The sequence below is a fragment of the Anomaloglossus baeobatrachus genome, chromosome 4 (genome assembly GCF_048569485.1).
Source record: "Anomaloglossus baeobatrachus isolate aAnoBae1 chromosome 4, aAnoBae1.hap1, whole genome shotgun sequence".
In the NCBI taxonomy this organism is placed as follows: Eukaryota; Metazoa; Chordata; class Amphibia; order Anura; family Aromobatidae; genus Anomaloglossus; species Anomaloglossus baeobatrachus.
The window spans coordinates 188,793,157-188,812,991 of record NC_134356.1 but is presented as its reverse complement, the minus strand read 5'-3'; the positions used below and the strand labels follow the sequence as shown (position 1 = coordinate 188,812,991).

General features: G+C 44.9%; 1 protein-coding gene across 1 annotated transcript in view; it reads left to right on the top strand.

The window, feature by feature from the left end:
* SFXN1 (sideroflexin 1) overlaps nucleotides 1-19,835 on the top strand; it is a 98,419-nt gene that overhangs the window by 29,970 nt on the left and 48,614 nt on the right. The window contains exons 2-3 of the mRNA XM_075344612.1: nucleotides 6,062-6,235; nucleotides 16,945-17,115. Of these exons, the coding sequence (XP_075200727.1) occupies nucleotides 6,072-6,235; nucleotides 16,945-17,115 (335 nt within the window). The 5' untranslated portion in view covers nucleotides 6,062-6,071. The remainder of the gene's footprint in view (nucleotides 1-6,061; nucleotides 6,236-16,944; nucleotides 17,116-19,835) is intronic.

The window sequence follows — 19,835 nt, the reverse complement described above, 5'->3', positions numbered from 1 at the left end:
TGTTTTTGGTGTTTTAGTCTTTGATTATATAGATTTATGTTTTCCAAGCTTTTCTGAAAAGAACGCTTTATGTAAAAAAATATATATTTATTTTGTGTGTGTGTGTGTGTGTGTGTCTCTTGCTGCATTTGAAGAGCTATAACACTTTTATTTTGGCAGCGGGCTGTTTTGATGGCATTTTTTGGGGGGGGAGGATGATGCTGTTTTCATTGGTACCACTTTGGAGTAGTTGCAACTACTTTAACAAAATTTGCAAATGATGGTGCAGACACAACGTCTGTGTTGGCAGCATTATTGTGCCGCAGTAGTATGGTAGCTTTACATTAACCACCATCCTGCTGTATAATAATAGTAAACTCTTAAAAGGGTTATCTGACTTAAGACGTAAAGTCTGCAATCACTCTATATTTCTGCAGATTGCCAAATCGCAACAGGGTGTGGCACCCTATCAGATTTCCATATATTACCCATATGTGACCTCGTACAGAAAATACAACAGAATCTTGACAGTGTGCACGTCACACACTGTCATGATTTAACAGTCTGCAATCACACAGAATGATGTCAGACTTGCTTGTTAGACTGGACAACTCTTTTAAGCTCCTTTAGCTTCATATAACTGAGATATTTGTACAGATTCCTCTTTTTGAAGATTTACAGTACACTCCAGTGACTAATACAATACGATCTTCCAGCTTGCCTCACATGTCTGTAGTTTATCACTGTGATCTCTACACAGGAATGGTTGATCCTTGCCACCAACCTGTGTTTTAATCTTTAAAGGCCCAGTCACACTAAACACCTTACCAGCGATCCCAACAGCGATACAACCTGATAGGGATCGCTGGTTAGTTGCTAGGAGGTCGCTGGTGAGATGTCACACTAAGCGACGCTCCAGCGATCCCACCAGCAACCTGACCTGGCAACCCGATATTTACCTTGGTTACCAGCGCACACCGCTTAGCGCTGGCTCCCTGCACACCTAGCCACAGTACACATCGGGTTAATTACCCGATGTGTACTCTGCTACGTGTGCAGGCAGCAGGAGCCGGCTTCTGCGGACGCTGGTAACCACATAAACAGCGGGTAACCAAGAAGCCCTTACCTTGGTTACCCGATATTTACCTTTGTTACCAGCGTCCGCCGCTCTCACACTGCCAGTGCCGGCTCCCTGTTCCCTGCACTCCTAGCCACAGTACACCGGGTTAATTACCTGATGTGTACTCCAGCTACGTGTGCAGGGAGCCGGCACTGAGAGCGGCGGACGCTGGTAACGAAGGTAAATATCGGGTAACCAAGGTCAGGGCTTCTTGGTTACCCGCTGTTTACCGTGGTTACCAGCGTCCGCAGAAGCCGGCTCCTGCTGCCTGCACATTTAGTTGTTGCTCTCGATGTGTGCTTCACAGCGGGAGAGCAACAACTAAAAAATGGTCCAGGACATTCAGCAACAACCAGCGACCTCACAGCAGGGGCCAGCTTGTTGCTGGATGTCACACTAAGCAACATCGCTAGCAAGTTGTGCCTCAGCAGCGATGTTGCTAGCGATGTTGCTTAGTGTGACGGTACCTTAAGGGTTATTCACATATCAGTATTTGGTTAGTGTTTGTACACCAAAATCGGGAGTTGACCTATAGTTGAAGGATTTGAAGTGCTAGAAAAAAAACAGCACAATGGCTCTTAACTGGGATAAAGGATACAATTGCTCCAGGGTGAAGAGAAGTACATATATCACAGCAGCTATAGACCACGGGCTCATGAGCCAAGCAGTATATAAATGGAAGAGATAGTGGTTGTTTTTGCGCTGCTGTCACATCGATGGTTGATGAGACGATGAATATTAAAGTGATTTATTAGATCGACGCATTTCAAAGTCTTTAACTTTTCATCAGGATATAAGCCTGATGAAGTCTGAGACTTCGAAACGCAAACTTCAAGTTATCTAATAAACCACTTTAATATTGTCTCATCGATCTGTGAGCAGCTCAAAAACATCCACGATCTCTTCCATATAATTAAAGGGGTGATTCACTACTCTGCACTAGTGGCCACATCTCTGTAGAACTGGTAGGGAAGGCTTTTTCTAAATACATTGTTCAGCCAATTCTGTCTCTGAGCAGCGCTATTGCGGTCCGATCACCCCCATGAAGTTTACGAGCACACTCCCAGAAAGGATTGTTCTCGTAAACCAAGGTTCCACTGTATAGTTTTAGTACATTTGTTCTGACCTAGCACTCCGCCCCATAACCAGGGTGTGTCCACCATCCTATTTATCCAGGAACGTATCTGCCCAGACATGCAGATGTTTAATTGCACATAAAGGCATTTACAGTTGGGTTCTCGATATAATGAGATCACCTTGACAAGGTGATCAGGTTCACATGGATTGGCGAATACATAAGCTAAAATCTTTTTGTTAACCTTTCCAAAGCAGTAATGCAATACCTATGTCTTTTTACTCATTTTTCACATTAGCTATGTATTTTTGTCCTTTCTCCAATATTCTTATAGCAGTAATGCAATGACAATGTATCCTTATATTATTGAGTGCCACTGGATTTGCTTTTGTAGTCAACTTCGAGTTGATCTGACATCACTGAGGCCGACCTCCATCTTCCTGAGTGACTGGGCTGTGGGTGGTGTTTGACTGCTTGTCACAGCCCAGCATTGCTCCTGCTTACGGTGCTCTGCAGTGAAGGAGAGCGCGTGTGACATGCTGGGATGTGACGCTGGGCTGTGATGAGCAGAGAAATGCCGCCCACAGCCCAGTCACTCAGGAAGATTCAGATTTATATTTTTAGAAAATCCATGTGTTATTTCTTTTACATTTCACAAGTACTTTCTACTTTGTGTTGCTATATCATATATCGCAATAAAATACAGTTAGGATTGTTGATGTAATGTGAAAAAATGTTGAATTGTTCACTGGGCATGACTACTTTTACAAAGTACTGTATGTTAGGGTATAAGGTAAAGCCAGTACAGTACTGGCACTATCAGGCACAGGCTGTACATACCATTAGTGGGCAGCTCAGATGTTTAGGCTGTGAAATCCAAGTTTGTGAAGTTTTAAAAATTCATCATCTTTTTGACTGATGGCTGCACCTCTGCTGATAATATCCGGGCGGGTAATGCACATGGATTCCCCCCCCCCCCCCCCCGCCACCTGTTACTCCCTCTCGCTGGCTCTATGCAAATGTTTCTATTCAGTAACATGGTGTCAGAGTTGGCGCCGGCGCATGGCGCTTATCTCCGGCGCCATGTTTCTGAAGCCCGCAGTATCTATTCTTGTGATATGATATCGTCTGCTGCAGCTAATCAGTAAGATAAGCTGTTCTCCAGTCGTGTTGTGACTGCGCGCGCTCCCTCAGTCACAATGAGATCTGAAGAAGCGAGGGCGCATGCGCCGCCCTCTCAGGCACAAGACTAGGTAATGCGGGCTTCAGAAACATGGCGCCGGAGATGAGCGCTATGCGTAGGCGCCAACTCCGACGCCAAGTTACTGAATAGAAACATTTGCATAGAGCCAGAGAGATGGAGGAACAGTGGGCGGGGGGGAATGGGGGGCGGGAATCATGTGCATAACCCGCCCGGATATTATCAGCAGAGGTGCAACTGTCAGTGAAAAAGATGATGAATTTTCCCTTTCGCCCATGACAGCACCACCTGAGAGATAGGTTCCGCCCACATCAGGACAGGAAACCCACTGATAAAAAGGCGGCACCTCTCCTCCACATCAGTTTGGTTTCCTGTCCTGATGGGGCAACCCACGGAATCTCCCAGGTCTGACCCGGTGTGGAAGTTTGGTTTCTTACCAAAAGCCGGCATTCGGGCCTGGATGCACCTCCCCAGGGCTTCGGCTGTCTGCGGTGGTGGGGTGCGGGCCTGGAGCGGGAGCTCGGTTCTGCGTCGCCCCAGGCTATGTGATCCTCACACGGAGCCCGCAAGACGTGCACCCTGCTGATGTTACGCCGGGGTGAAGAGGTAGCGACGCGGCACCCGGAAGTTCATCACCTGCGCATGTGCAAGGTGTTCCAAGATTGCGGTGCTCAGCGAATGGATTTCGGGTGGGAAATTTGAACCAGGGAGTTATGAGGAGTCACCTTCGCTGCATTCTGGTGAGTATGACTTCTCCCCTATTCAGGATGGAAGACAACTCTCCACCAGAGCAGGATGTGCTGGAACAGCATACAGATTCCCAGAGCAGTAAGGGGAGTGCTCCACCGGCAGGGCTAGTCCCTCCAGTCCGGCAAGTCGACTTTCCAGGGAATCTGAGAAATCCAAATCTGGAAGTCATAAACTGCCTCCGAAACCGGTACCAGATCCGCCATCTTGAGGGGGTGAGTGTCTGCTGCAGCATTTCATTATTTAAAAGTCTCCCCCCTATGTTCCCTACTTTCTTCAGGAGGTACCTCTAAGAGGAATCATAGGAATTGTGGGGTTTACAAGGACAGTCTATCCTTAGATTACCAAGGGGGCCTTGTCCCACCTGTATCAAAGAGTTAGGCTATGTGCGCACGTTGCGTACTGTCTCTGCAGAAATTTCTGCAGCGATCTGAAGAGCACACGTGCGCTTCAAATCGCTGCAGAAAATGTCCGTAGAGAAAAAAAAAAAAAGCCGATTCCATGCGCTCTACCTGCAGCTCCTGCCATAGACAGAGCAGGGGCTGCCGGCAAAGCGCACGGAAGAAGTGACATGTCACTTCTTAGAACGCAGCGCTTCGGGCAGCAGCCGAAGCGCTGCACTCTAAGACGCCACGTGCGCACGACCCCTGCACAATCTCCATAGACTGTGCAGGGGACGCAAGACGCATGCAGTTACGCTGCGCTACAAAGCGCAGCGTAACTGCATGTATTTACGCAACGTGCGCACATAACCTTATTCTGTTTTATTTAGATCATAATTTTGAACTTACATACAACTTCACAAACTTGGATATCAAAGCCTAAACACCCGAGCTGCCCACTAATGGTATGTACAGACTATGCCTGATAGTGCCAGTACTGCACTGGCTTTACCTTATAGACGAAAATCCTGATGTTTGGTTCCCTTTAAAGGGCTTGGCCATTACTAGGATAAGATAACACTTAAACTCACCTCCAGTGCCAACACGATTCCAGCAGTGTCGGCACTCACTTTCCTGTGGCGACACGATGTTATGTCACAAAAGTCCTGCCCCCAATCACCACCGGCTTCACTCTACCTACGTTTGGATGAATTAAACATAAAGAGAAAGTCAGGGCTGTGGCAGGCCACTCACTTCTGATTTGTCCGAATGCGGAGACAGTGAAGCCGGCGGTGATTGAACGTAGCGCTCTTGTGACATAAAAAGTTTGTGTATGCCAAGGGACAGCGAGTGCCAACACTGCTGGAATGGCGCTGGCACTAGAGGTGAGTATACCGGTAAGTGTTGGTGTTTTATACAAGGGAAAACTCAGTAATTGAGAAGAAGTTTCCTACTAGTGGACAACCCCTGTAACCAATATATCAGCCATTAATGAATGGTCAACAGCAAAACCCCCAAGTAATACCTGCTGATCACTGGGGGATCTGGAGCTAGACCCACTATGATTTTTTTGATTATCCACATAAAATAACCCCTTTTAACATTTTGTAGCTTTATACCCCTTTGATTATGTTTGTTAAAGGTATTGTCCCAACAAAAAATAAATCGTGCTTTACTCACCGTCCAAGATCCACCGCTGCTCCCTGTATCTGTATTGGCTGGGTCGCTGATGTCACGTGAATAGCGTGGCAGCCGATCAGTGGACTCAGCGGCTCTGACCACGTAGATGTAACATCCTGTTCAGAGTTGTTGAGCTTAGTGATCGGCTGTCGACTGGATGTCATCACCGTAGCCAATATCAGACACAGAGCAGTGTAAGAGAATCACTGGTGGACCTGGGGATGGTGAGTAATGCAGAGTTTGTTTTTAGCTTGCGGATTTTCTAAGAGGGGACAACCCTTAACCCTTGAACTAGTAGTGGAACTGTACATTACCACTTTGTTTATCATGATCTGATATTGCAAATGACTGATCTTTCTTTTTTATTCCCCCCACAGTTTCAAAAAAATGTCAAGCGAATTATCCTTAAATATTAACATCAAGGAACCTCGCTGGGACCAGAGCACATTTATTGGAAGAGCAAAGCATTTCTTCACAGTAACCGACCCAAGAAATATCCTCCTGTCAAATGATCAGCTGGAGCATGCCAGGCAGATTGTCCATGACTACAGGTATGGGCTGCAGTGTAAAGCATGGCCGTGCGGATGTACCAGGCAGCTATCCCAGCTCAGGCATATAATGTGCGCTCCTTACATGGGTCTTTTATCTGTCACAGCTGTCTATCACATCAGAGAAAGTATTAGATCTCTTGCATGATTCTCCCCAGGTCCGGTAGCTATGCTGCACCCAAGGGAGGCCATCACGCATTGAATTAGACATAGGAAGCTGAGATTGCTTTTGTCAGCAATTTCCATCCAGCGTGATTGTGCTACAGCAATGGGAATCGTGACGGGAGATATAGACGTGTGAGCAAGCCCTGAAAGGAAATTGGTCAATACGGTCTACCCACCCAAAACCATTTTTATTGTCCTGTTGCTCTCTTAAAGTCAATGTGATCCATAGCCTTACTGGTGACATCTGCTGCTCTCTGACCGGAAAAAAAGCTATATTCATTCACATGCAAATAAAACTTTTATAGAGGTTGTCCACTACTTTTTCAATGATGGCCTAGGTCATCAGCATTTGATCATCCAGGATCCGACAACCCCCAACCTGCCAATCAGTTGCACTCTGTGCCAGTAGCAGCAGCCAGAAATGCTCAGTTTCGGAGTAGCCCCGTCAACTGATAGCGGCAGCAGCCGGGTACTGCACATCCACCTACTATTGATTTGAATAGGAAGCAGATGTGCACAACCTGGCCGCGACCACTATTAGTTGACAGGGCAGCTGTGGAACTGAGCATTTCCGAATGCCGACTTCCGCTGCCGTCACCGAGAGCAACTGATCAGCAGGGGTGCTGGGTGTCGGACAGGCCATCAGTATAAAAGTAGAGGACAACCTCTCTAAAGTTCTTGTACCCATGAACAAAGATCTTGGAATAAAATTAAGTTTCACAATTGGATGTGTTAAAAAATGTTCCCGTGCTGAGATAATCTTATGTTCCCGTGCTATGTACTGTGTAATTGAGGTGTCTGACTGTACAGGAACATGGTCTGATCATACCACATCTCCTGGGTAGGGGGAGGACACACAAGAGAGTATGCAGATATCACCGCATAGGATTGCAGCCAGGGTCGGGTGGGGGCAGAGGGCCATATGCCCAATGGGCCATTACGAAAGCCTGCACAGGGCCCGCCGGCTGCCCGCTGTGTGATGTTAGTATAATAAACATGGCTGCACACAGGGAACTGCACGTGGCCATGTCTGCTGTTATGTGATGTAGCCGACACATGTAAAGGCACAGTGCCAGCTCACCGCATCACAGCACAGCAGACACGGCCGCATGCAGTTCACTGTGCGCAGCCATATTTGTCATACTGACATCGCGCAGCATGCAATGCACTGCCTACGTCCCGCTGAAGAGGATCTCCAATCAAGAAAATGTGAAAACATTCTCGAGTTCCCCATTGACTTTCATTATGCTCTGGAAATGAGACAAGCCCATCCAAGCATCAAACTTCTTGTTACCAGTCCTGAGTACCCGGGCATGGTAGTGCTCGGTCATTACTAGTCACAAAGTGCTGGGATGTTATTACAGCTGGTTCACTTTGTAGTGAGTACTGACTGGAACCGCTCCTAAATTGTCACTATAGCTGGAATTAATTGGTGGTAGGGAGAATAAAATGTAATTTTCTCCCTGTAGCCAACACGTTGCCAGTAAGTAAACCGGCTAACCAGGCTTTAAACGCTATTTACCTGCAGATTGGCCCTACAGCTGTACATAACTTTTCACACTGATAAACGCTATTTACCTGCAGATTGGCCCTACAGCTGTACATAACTTTTCACACTGATAAACGCTATTTACCTGCAGATTGGCCCTACAGCTGTACATAACTTTTCACACTGATAAACGCTATTTACCTGCAGATTGGCCCTACAGCTGTACATAACTTTTCACACTGATAAACGCTATTTACCTGCAGATTGGCCCTACAGCTGTACATAACTTTTCACACTGATAAACGCTATTTAACTTTAAAGAAGTGTCTAGAATAGTTGTAGAATTTCACTAATATTGTGTAATATACTGTTAGGATGCGTCTATTTTTACACTCGGCGCTGGTCATATCATTGCTCCATATGCAATTTTTATACAGACAAGCACTTTCTCTTCTGCTTCTCTCATTGTTTCAATGGGTGTATCAGAAGGGAAAGAGGTTGGCATGTGATTGTCGTTAAGCAAACTGCATATAGAGTAGTGATGTCACACAGAATCTGAAAATAATGTTTCCAAAAGGTATTTTTTTTTATTTCTTTTTTAAAGATTGTGTTCAAAAGAACCTCACTAGGTAATTTTTGTATATGTAGTGAACTGGGTTATGGTACTGTATTTATGTTGTAAACTTGATTTTTTTCCCATATCGATATAGTAAGTTCAGTTATTGTACCAAATTTATACAGTAAGCTTGGTTCTTTTCCCATATCTATGCAGTAAGCTTAGCGCTGTTACTGTATCTATGTAGGTTTGGTTCAGTTGCTGTATATATCCAGTAGACTTGTCGCGATTCTGTTCCCATATTGATGTAGTAAACTCTGTTCTGTTCCTGTATCTTTGTAGTAAGCTCAGTTCTGTTTCCATATATGTGTATCAAGTTTGTTTCCGTATCTATGTAGTAAGTTCGGTTCTGCTCCCACATCTCTGTAGTAATCTAGGTTCTGTTGCCTTATCTCTGTAGTAAGCTGATTTCAGTTCCCATATCTATGTAGTGATCTTGGTTCTATACTTGTGTCTGTGTAGTCAGTTAGTTCAGTTCCTATATCTAGTGAGCAAAATAAGTATTTGATATGCTACCGATTTTGTAGGTCTGTGAAAGCCAGAATTCTTGCTGGTTGGTAGGTGATCAAATATTTAATTCAATAAAATTATTATTATTTATTTAAAACTTATACAACGTGATTTTCGTTTTTTTTTGTTTTATTCTGTCTGTCACAGTTGAAGTGTATCTACGATAAAAAATAGACCTGTCCATTCTTTGTAGGTGGGAAAATTTGCAAAATCAAGAGTGTATCAAATACTTGTTTTCCTCACTGTATGTAGTCAGCTTGCTGCTGTTGCAGTATCTATGTAGGCACTTTGGTTCTGCTCCCATATCTTTGCAGCAACCTCTATTCTTTTCCCATATCTATGTATGAGACTGTTTTGTTTTTTTTTTAAAGCCTGTTACTTCCGCTTTAAGGCAGCTGCCAGAGATTAGCATGCCAAAGATGGGTCTCCCCAACTTGAGATTGCTCCCAGTTTGAAATGTGCCAGCCAGCCCCTGATCATAGCTGACTCTCTGTGAGGTAAAACATTTCCCTTCCTGTTTTACCTCAAAGAAAGAATCAGCTCTTATCCCATGCTGTCCTATTTTTATACTCTTTTCTTCCTTCCCTGGCCAGGAGATGGGAAACATTTTGTTTTTAACACATCCAATTGTGGAACTTATTATTCCAAGATGTATTGATTGACATTAAGTTTGTTCATGGGAAAACCCCTTTAAGCCTCATTTGTATATAAATTAAACCAGTGTGTTTTCAGTCAATGATCAACTCATTGTATAAATTCTGCTGTTGATGACATTACAGTTAAGAGAGCAATGTGACCATATAAACATTTGGGTAAAATCATGCCGAAAGGTTTTTTTTTAATAATTCATAATAAAAGTCACACCTCCCTAGTCATGATTCAGTGGGATCATGTTATTTACTATGTGTCAGGCAATCAGCATGTCAGAGTGTGCTCTTCTATGCTGTTTGATTGAGGGCGACTGAAGAACAGTACCATATTTTCCGGCGTATAGCCTGAAAATCTTTTCAAAAGTCGGGGGTCTTCTTATACGCCGGGTGTCGTCTTATACGGCAGTGCACAGTGCCGCCATGGCTTTACTGCATTTGTGTACACACAATAAAATATATTCTCACCTGTCCTCCGTACTCGCAGTGCCTCCAGCTGTTTTTTGCAGTCCGCAGGCACACAGACCTCTCTGTGATAGCGGCCGCTGCAGGATTTTCGTCATAACTTTACTGCAGTTGAATGCTTTGTGGCGCCGTAAAGCATTCAACTGCAGTAAAACCATCACAACATCCTGCAACGGCTGCTCCGTACATTGAACACTATCACAGAGGGGTCTGTGTGCCTGCAGACTGCAAGAAACAGCTGGAGGCACCGCGAGTACGGAGGACAGGTGAGAATATCTTTTACTGTGTGTACACAACAGTGTAATAGAGGACAAGAAGGGAACCAGCAGGAGGGCATTACTAAACAATGGGGACATTTACAGCAGGGGTCATTACTATACAATGGGTCATTACAGCAGGGGACATTACTAAACAATGGGGACATTACACCAGGGGACATTATAGCATGGTACATTACTATACAATGGGGACATTACACCAGGGGACATTATAGCATGGTACATTACTATACAATGGGGACATTACACCAGGGGACATTATAGCATGGTACATTACTATACAATGGGTCATTACAGCAGGGGACATTACTAAACAATGGGGACATTACACCAGGGGACATTAATTATAGCATGGTACATTACTATACAATGGGGACATTACAGCAGGGGACATTACTATACAATGGATCATTACAGCAGGGGACATTACTAAACAATGGGGACATTATAGCAGGGGACATTACTAAACAATGGGGACATTGTAACAGGGGACATTATAGCATGGTACATTACTATACAATGGGGACATTACAGCAGGGGACATTATAGCATGGTACATTACTATACAATGGGGACATTACAGCAGGGGACATTACTAAACAATGGGGACATTACAGCAGGGGACATTACAGCATGGTACATTACTATACAATGGGGACATTACAGCAGGGGTCATTACTATACAATGGGTCATTACAGCAGGGGACATTACTAAACAATGGGGACATTACAGCAGGGGACATTATTACTTAACAATAGAGACATTTAACTGGAAAAGTTGGGAGTCCTTTTTTTTTTTTATATATGCTGGAAAATACGGTACTTTTCTTAGAATGTTCCTCCCTAATGTCCTTTTCAGCAGAATGCTAAGCCAGGTTAACCATTTATGTATTTGTAGCTGTATTTTGGTATATCGTCACTGTAGCTGAGCGCTGGTGTGCTGAGTGCTACCTATAAAGTTGTGTCCATAATGGTTAATGGTTCTCCAGCACTAGGTTCCCAGTGATAACCTTGCTATCACAGTGTAAATATATCAAGAAAACATGTTTGTCACATCTTCATTTGTTTGTTTTGTTACCTGGAATGAGCACTCTGCCAGCTACATAGTTTATAAGTAAAATGCGAAGTCTGGTGTGGTCTGGGTGTCATTTACTGATATTGGCTGTTATGTACGGTAATCCTTGTGCTTTTATTCTTGTGCTGGGTAGAAATGCTCTGAAAGGCAACCTTTAATATTGCCTAAGGGCAGCACACATATTAGAGTGCATGCTGATTTCAGCGTTATGTGAATATGTCGACATCCAGATTTTAAACCTAAGTTACAAGATAAAAAAAAAAGCATAATAAACTCTCATACATACATTTTAGAAAGTAAACACTCGGCATGTACTTTATACATGCTACATTCAGTTATGTGTCAAATGGTAACTTTTCATCAAAATGCATTAAAACTGATAACTGAGATAAAAATATCACCTGAGCAGAAAGTTTGACACACCACCTCTCCTAAAAAATAAAAATGTATTGCGTGCAGAGTCGATACACATCACTTAGGCCCGTTTCACACGTCAGTGAAAAACACAGACGTTTTTCACTGGTGTGTAAAACACGCACATGTCCCTCCGTGTGCCGAAAATCACGGCACACGTGGGTTGTCTAAGTGCAATCCGGGCTCCGTTTTCCGTGGCCCGTGATTACACTTAGAGATTAACTCACCTGTGCCCGCTCCCGCTCTCCATGGTGCTGATCGCTCCCGCGGTGCAGCATCCGGCCGGCGCTGACCCCCGCAGCAGCTGCTTCCGGGTCGGCTGTGTCGTGCATAATGAATATGCACGGCAGTAATCAGCCGGCTTAGAAGCAGCAAGCTGCACGGGCTGCAGAGAGCGCCGCTGGAGCCGGGTGAGTAAATATGTTTATTATTTTAAATGCACGTTTTTTTCTGGCACATGTTTCACGGACCACACCACTGCGTGGTCCATGGGACATCAGTGATGCCAGAAAAAAATGGACATGTCTCCGTGCAGCAATCACGCAAACGCGGGTACGCTGCACGGAGACACGTGCAGTGACAAATCACTGATGTGTGAGCAGACCCATTCATTAGAATGGGTCTGCGTATGTCAGTGATTCTGGTACGTTTAAAAAAAAAGCACAAACGTCCCAGAATCACTGACGTGTGAAGGGGGCCTTAGGCCAATGTCTATGCTCACATGTGTTTATATAAAGTTACCAGAACTGTAGCACCTGGTCCAAAGAAAGTTTTTTAAAATTAGGCAAATAACAATCTCAGAAGATCAACAATATATGACATCTAACGAAAACTAGACCAAAATGCAAGAGTACTTTGTGAAAAATTAAGTGCACCCCATGAGTCATTAGCTTGTAGTAGAATAACCTTTAGCAGAAATAACTGTAAGGCCCTGTGCGCACTTACCATTTTTTCCCGCTAATTTTCTCCGGTTTTGCTGCATGTTTAGCTGCAGAAAATGTTCACAACATCTTTGCAGTGATTCACCAGCAAAACCTATGGGAAAAAAAAAATGCTGTGCGCACTATGCAGATTTTGACAGCTGCATGTTTTGCTGTGGGATTCCCGCAGCAAAAACAGTTGCATGTCACTTCTTTTCCGCACGTCGCTGCGGGATTTCACTCCATTGACTGCCATGTAATCGTGAAATCCCGCAGGGAATAACGCAGGCAGCAAATTCTGTGCGGTTCATTGCGTTTTCCTGCGTTATTCCCTTCGGTATTTCACGGTTTACCTGCGGTAATGTACATCGCTTGCCTGCGGTTTGCAGGGAAGTGATGTCCTTATGCCAGGAAGAGGAAGCGGAGCAGAATAAACACACACACATCACAGACACAGACAGATCACACTCACACACAGACATATAGAATACATATAGAAAGCAAACGGACATATAGGAAAAAAACACGTGGGCTCCGCCGTATTTTTACCTTCCAGCCGAGGTAAGCACACAACGGCGGCCCGGTATTCTCAGGCTGGGGAGGGCGAGAGGCAGGGTTAATGTCCCCCGCTCCCCTCCCCCCTCCCGCAGCCGAGAATATCAGCCGCAGCTGCCCCGGGACTGTTGCATGCATTATGCGACAGTCCCGGAGTGTCCCCGACTCTTCTTGTTGCCGTGATGCAGTGGCAATCAAAGTAATGTAAGGAGTTAATGGCAGCGGATCACCGCCACTAAGTCCAGGCTTGATCATGGCAGCGTCTGAGACAGCTGACATGATCAACCCGTAAGTAAAGTGAAAAAACACACACCGAAAAATCCTTTTTTAAATAAAACACAAAAAAGCTACTGGTTCACCATTTTATTAACCCCCCGAAACACACCGCTCCGGCGTAATCCACGTCCTCCGATGCTTGCATCCAGCCGCTACTGACGGCGCTGAATGCAGCCTCGCAGCGAGACAGCAGAGAGGTAACCACAGGACATTTCCCACGGCCGGTAATGTGAACATACTGCCGACCGTGGGAAATGCAGCGTGTGCTCACAGGGACTCTATCTATTTTTCTATCTATTCTTCTATCTGTCTATTTCTCTATCTATCTATCTATCTATATCAGAATGAAATGACTTTTTTTTTTTTCAATGTGCTTTATTGCATTGAATGCAATAAAGCACATGTACCAACCCGCACGCGGCAATACCGCGGAAAAACCGCAGCAAACCGCATGCGGGTGCGGTTTGCCGCGTTTTTTTACCGCAGGTGCGGTAATCTTTCAATGCCTGCGGAATTTTCTTGAGAAAATTCCATTTTCCAGTGCGCACAAAGCCTAAGGGTACGTGCACACAGCATCATTTAGAACTTGGCATATCCGCGTAGTTTTCCAAAGTGAAGAGATGTCTCCTGGCATTTTTCTTTACAAATTAGAAGGTAAATAGAGAGTTGCGCTAAAGAAAAAGCCATCCCAAGAATGAACATGTTACTTCCCAGCTTTTGAAGCCAGAAGCAGTAAAAGTAGTGATGAGCAAGCACTACCATGCTCGGGTACTTGGTACTCGTAACTAGTAAAGAGTGAGCACTACCATGCTCGGGTGCTCGGTACTCGTAACTAGTGATGAGCGAGCACTACCATGCTTGGGTGCTCTGTACTCGTAACTAGTGATGAGCGAGCACTACCATGCTAGGGTGCTCGGTACTCGTAACTAGTGATGAGCGAGCACTACCATGCTCGGGTGCTTAATACTCATATCAAGTGATGAGCGAGCACTACCATGCTAGGGTGCTCGGTACTCGTAACTAGTGATGAGCGAGCACTACCATGCCCAGGTGCTCTGTACTAGTAACTAGTGATGAGCGAGCACTACCATGCTAGGGTGCTCGGTACTAGTAACTAGTGATGAGCGAGCACTACCATGCTTGGGTGCTCTGTACTAGTAACTAGTGATGAGCGAGCACTACCATGCTAGGGTGCTCGGTACTAGTAACTAGTGATGAGCGAGCACTACCATGCTCGGGTGCTTGGTACTCGTAACTAGTGATGAGCGAGCACTACCATGCTCGGGTGCTCGATACTTGTAACTAGTGATGAGCGAGCACTACCATGCTAGGGTGCTCGGTACTTGTAACTAGTGATGAGCGAGCACTACCATGCTCGGGTGCTCGGTACTTGTAACTAGTGATGAGCGAGCACTACCATGCTAGGGTGCTTGGTACTCGTAACTAGTGATGAGCGAGCACTACCATGCTCGGGTGCTCGGTACTTGTAACTAGTGATGAGCGAGCACTACCATGCTCGGGTGCTCGGTACTCGTAACTAGTGATGAGCGAGCACTACCATGCTCGGGTGCTTGGTACTCGTAACTAGTGATGAGCGAGCACTACCATGCTCGGGTGCTCGGTACTTGTAACTAGTGATGAGCGAGCACTACCATGCTCGGGTGCTCGGTACTTGTAACTAGTGATGAGCGAGCACTACCATGCTCGGGTGCTCGGTACTCGTAACTAGTGATGAGCGAGCACTACCATGCTCGGGTGCTTGGTACTCGTAACTAGTGATGAGCGAGCACTACCATGCTCGGGTGCTCGGTACTTGTAACTAGTGATGAGCGAGCACTACCATGCTCGGGTGCTCGGTACTTGTAACTAGTGATGAGCGAGCACTACCATGCTCGAGTGCTTTGTACTCGTAACTAGTGATGAGCGAGCACTACCATGCTCGGGTGCTTGGTACTCGTAACTAGTGATGAGTGAGCACTACCATGCTCCGGGTCTTGGTACTCGTAACTAGTGATGAGCGAGCACTACCATGCTCGGGTGCTCGGTACTTGTAACTAGTGATGAGCGAGCACTACCATGCTCGGGTGCTCGGTACTTGTAACTAGTGATGAGCGAGCACTACCATGCTCGGGTGCTCGGTACTTGTAACTAGTGATGAGCGAGCACTACCATGCTCGAGTGCTTGGTACTCGTAACTAGTGATGAGCGAGCACTACCATGCTCCGGGTCTTGGTACTCGTAATGAAGAGCATTTCATTAGCAGCATCTGACTATCCTTTTGAATTGCTATGGAAGCTGTAGGGTGTACTTAATTTTTCCCACTTTCTGAAATTTTCTTCTAGATTTTCCTAAAGTTATTACCATCTTCTTATATGGATATTTTCAGATTGTGCTTGTACTTTTTCACTTTTCTGCTTATTAAAATGTGCAGCCATTTTCTAGATGTTAACAGTAGTGAGGTGAGAATATTCACTCGACCTGGTGCATCTTCCATGGAAGTAATCTTTGGCCACTTCACGGGAGCCGTGAGCAGTGAGTCTGGTGTGCCAGCGTCCGATGCTTGTATGTTGGCCAGCCAACCTAATGTGACATCACAACTCATCACAGCTCAGCGGCTTGTGTTATCTATATTGGGAAACCCTTTAGTTTCCGATATTTCTACAAGTAAATGTATAATCACTACTTTAGGAATAGATTGTTTGATAGTGCAGCATTTCCTAGCATTTTCCTTGTAACCAATTGAGATATTAGTCCGTGCCTAAGGGATCTTCTAAAACAGTGGTCCCCAACCTTTACTGACCTTGAGGGCCACATTCACATCTGAAGGAAGGTCACGAGCCACCTCCAGCTCTGAATGATTGCGAGCCACATTTACCTCCCACCCCTCACACTAGTGACACCCAGAGCCCCCATTACTGGTGTAATGACAGCCATAGAAATCACCACATTGCGCAGTATACCAAAATCCAGGGGTCCCTACCTTACCCCCATTGACATCTTAATGTCACCATCTGGAGACCTGCTCTTCATAGCTGTTTGGAAGACCTGGTGCTAATGCACCTAGCTGGACAGCTGCGAGCCACACATCTTGGACCCACGAGCCACATGTGGCTTCCGAGCCACAGGTTGGGGACCCCTGTTCTATGAGGTCAGTAAGCTTATGAAGGTAGCTCCACTTTGCATATAAAGAGCCACAATAGTGGTAAATAAATTCCCTCCTGCACATATAACTGTGAAAACCAAAAATGGGATGTGTCAGTAATAAACTCACAAAGTTCCTCTTCATTCTTTGGCATTTGTAGAAATGGAATTGTGCAGCCTGGAGTCACAGAAGATGAGTTATGGAGAGCAAAGTACGTGTATGACTCCGCCTTTCACCCAGATACTGGTGAAAAGATGATTCTCATTGGAAGGATGTCCGCTCAGGTACCCATGAATATGACCATCACAGGATGCATGATGACGTTTTACAGGTAAGCGTATACTGAAAAACTAAACCTAACACTTTGGATAAAAGTTAAAGCACCACTTCGGTGTGTTTTCCCCTTTTTTTTCCCTCACTTCTGGAGTGGCATTTTAAATGTAAGCCCCCATCATATACTCACCGTCTGCTGGCTCCACTTTTTAACCCCTTAATGATTACAGGCAGTAATATTACGTCCTTGCGGTCATAGTGTTACTGCTCGCTGTCTGCTGCCGGTAGCTTACCGTGATCGGCGCACATCTCAGCTGATTTTTACAGCTGAGATGAGCGCATGCTAGGCACGAGCAGATTCGTTATCTGCCCGTGCCGTTTAACCCCTTAAATGGCACTGTCAATATGTGACAGCGCCATTATAATGGCATCGGCGGTAAACATTTACTCACCAGCCGATACCGGAAGTCACGTGACATGATCACTTGACTTCCGGTGGTTGTCATGGTAGCACAGGGTCATGTGGCGGCACGGTGGCTCAGTGGTTAGCACTGCAGTCTTGCAGCGCTGGGGTCCTGGGTTCAAATCCCATCAAGGACACTGTCTGCAAGGAGTTTGTATGTTCTCCCCGTTTTTGTGTGGGTTTCCTCCTGGTACTCCGGTTTCCTCCCACACTCCAAAGATGGAATATGTTAGCGCTATATAAAAATAAAGATTTGATTTTTGATTTGAGGTGATGACTCCTGTAGCTCACATGACTCACTTTCAGTTTCACCTGGCCGAGAGCTGGGTGAGACATGAAATTAGTATATCTGGTGTTCACAGCTCTGTAGCTGTGATCAGCAGATATGGCAGAGTGATCAGATTGCTGATCCATATAGTCCCTTGGGGGACTAGTAAAAAAAAAAAAATAAATAAAAAACCTAAAAGTTAAAATCACCCCCCATTGAACCCCATTGAAAATTAAAGGGTTAAAAAAATAAAAATATATATATATATTTGATATCGCCGCATTCATAAATGCCCCATGTATCAAGATGTAAAATCAATTAATCTGATCAATAAACAGCGTAGCGCCAAAAAAAATTCCAAACGCCAAAATTGCATTTTTTGGTCGCAGCAAGTTTTGCCCAAAATGCAATAACAGGCGATCAAAATGTAGCATCTGCGCAAAAATGGTACCGTTAAAAACGTCAGCCTAAGACGCAAAAAATAAGCCACCACTGAATCATAGATCCCAAAAAATAAGAACGCTACGGGTCACGGAATATGGCGTAAAACAAGCGCCACTTTTGTTGGACAAACTTCTGGATTTTGTTTAACTCCTTAGATAAAAGTAAACCTATACATGTTTGGTGTCTACAAACTCGCACTGACCTGAGGCATCACACCCATACATCAGTTTTACCATATAGTGAACACAGTGAATAAAATATCTCAAAAACAATAGTGCTATCGCACTTTTTTTGCAATTTTTCCGCATTTGGAATTTTTTTGCCGTCTTCCAGTACACTATATGGTAAATCTTATGGTTTCATTTAAAAGTACAGCTCGTTCCGCAAAAAACAAGCCCTCACATGACCATATTGACTGAAAAATAAAAAAGTTACGTGTCTCGGAAGAATGGTGAAAAAAAAACCCTGAAAGCGAAAAATCGGCCAGTCGTGAAGGGGTTAACGACACGGCGCTATCTTTTGACTGTAACCTCTTAATGGCCAGAAGTTGCGTCACAAGCTCCCAATGCATCTCTTATGAGAGCCAAAACAAGGCTCTCATAGACTTGTATAAAGTTGTGACCTGCCGGTAAGTCACAAATCTGAGACTAACCAGAGCGACGGCGATAAAAGATGAAGCCGCCGAATGTGAGTGTAATACAGGGGGCAGGGGACTTTGATTTAAAGCATAACTCCAGCTGTGTACCGTAATTAAAAAACAAAACCCGCTGGAGAAGTGCCTTAAGAATGCCCCTTTCATTTTGCCACACTTGGACGTTTTTCCCATTTCTGGTACCATTTATATGGTAAAATGAATGATTCAAAAAAGAAATAGAAGCCCTGATATGGCTGTATCAATGGAAAAATAACAAATATATGACTCTTAGAAGAGGAAGAAGAAAAGAGCACAAAATAAAAAATCGCCCAGTCAGAAAGAGGTTAAAGGGAATCTGTCACCAGGTTTTTGCTCCCCATCTGAGAGCAGCATAATGTAGAGACAGAGGCTCTGCTTCCAGCGATGTGTCACTTACTGAGCTGTGTGCTGTAATTTTGATAAAATCACTGTTTTCTCTGCTGCAGATCTAGCAGTTATACAGAGCACATGAATGTGCTGGACTACCCGGTAGCACGCCAAGTAGTCCTCTAATGATAATCTACTACTGATTAATCAGTGATTTTACCAAAACTACACTAAGTAGCTCAGTAAGTGACACACCGCTTGAATCAGGTTCTCTGTCCCTACATTATGCTTCTCTCAGATTAGGTGGCAAAAAAATGGGGACAGATTCACTTTAAAGGGAACCTGTCACCTACTCACCTGCGGGGCGGTCCAGTCCGATGGGTGTCACCGGTTCTTGGGTCTTTACCCAGTGCCTCTATCCTTGCTATCGCCGTCCTCCTTCCTTCATGTGGATGATGTATCCTACGTCATCCAAGCAGTGTCCTCTATTGCACACGCACACTTCTCTACCCTGCTGAGGGCAGATCAAAGTATTGTAGTGCGCAAGTGTTCTTTGATCTTTTGAGATGGTCTTAATCAGTTATTAACAGACTTACCACTGTA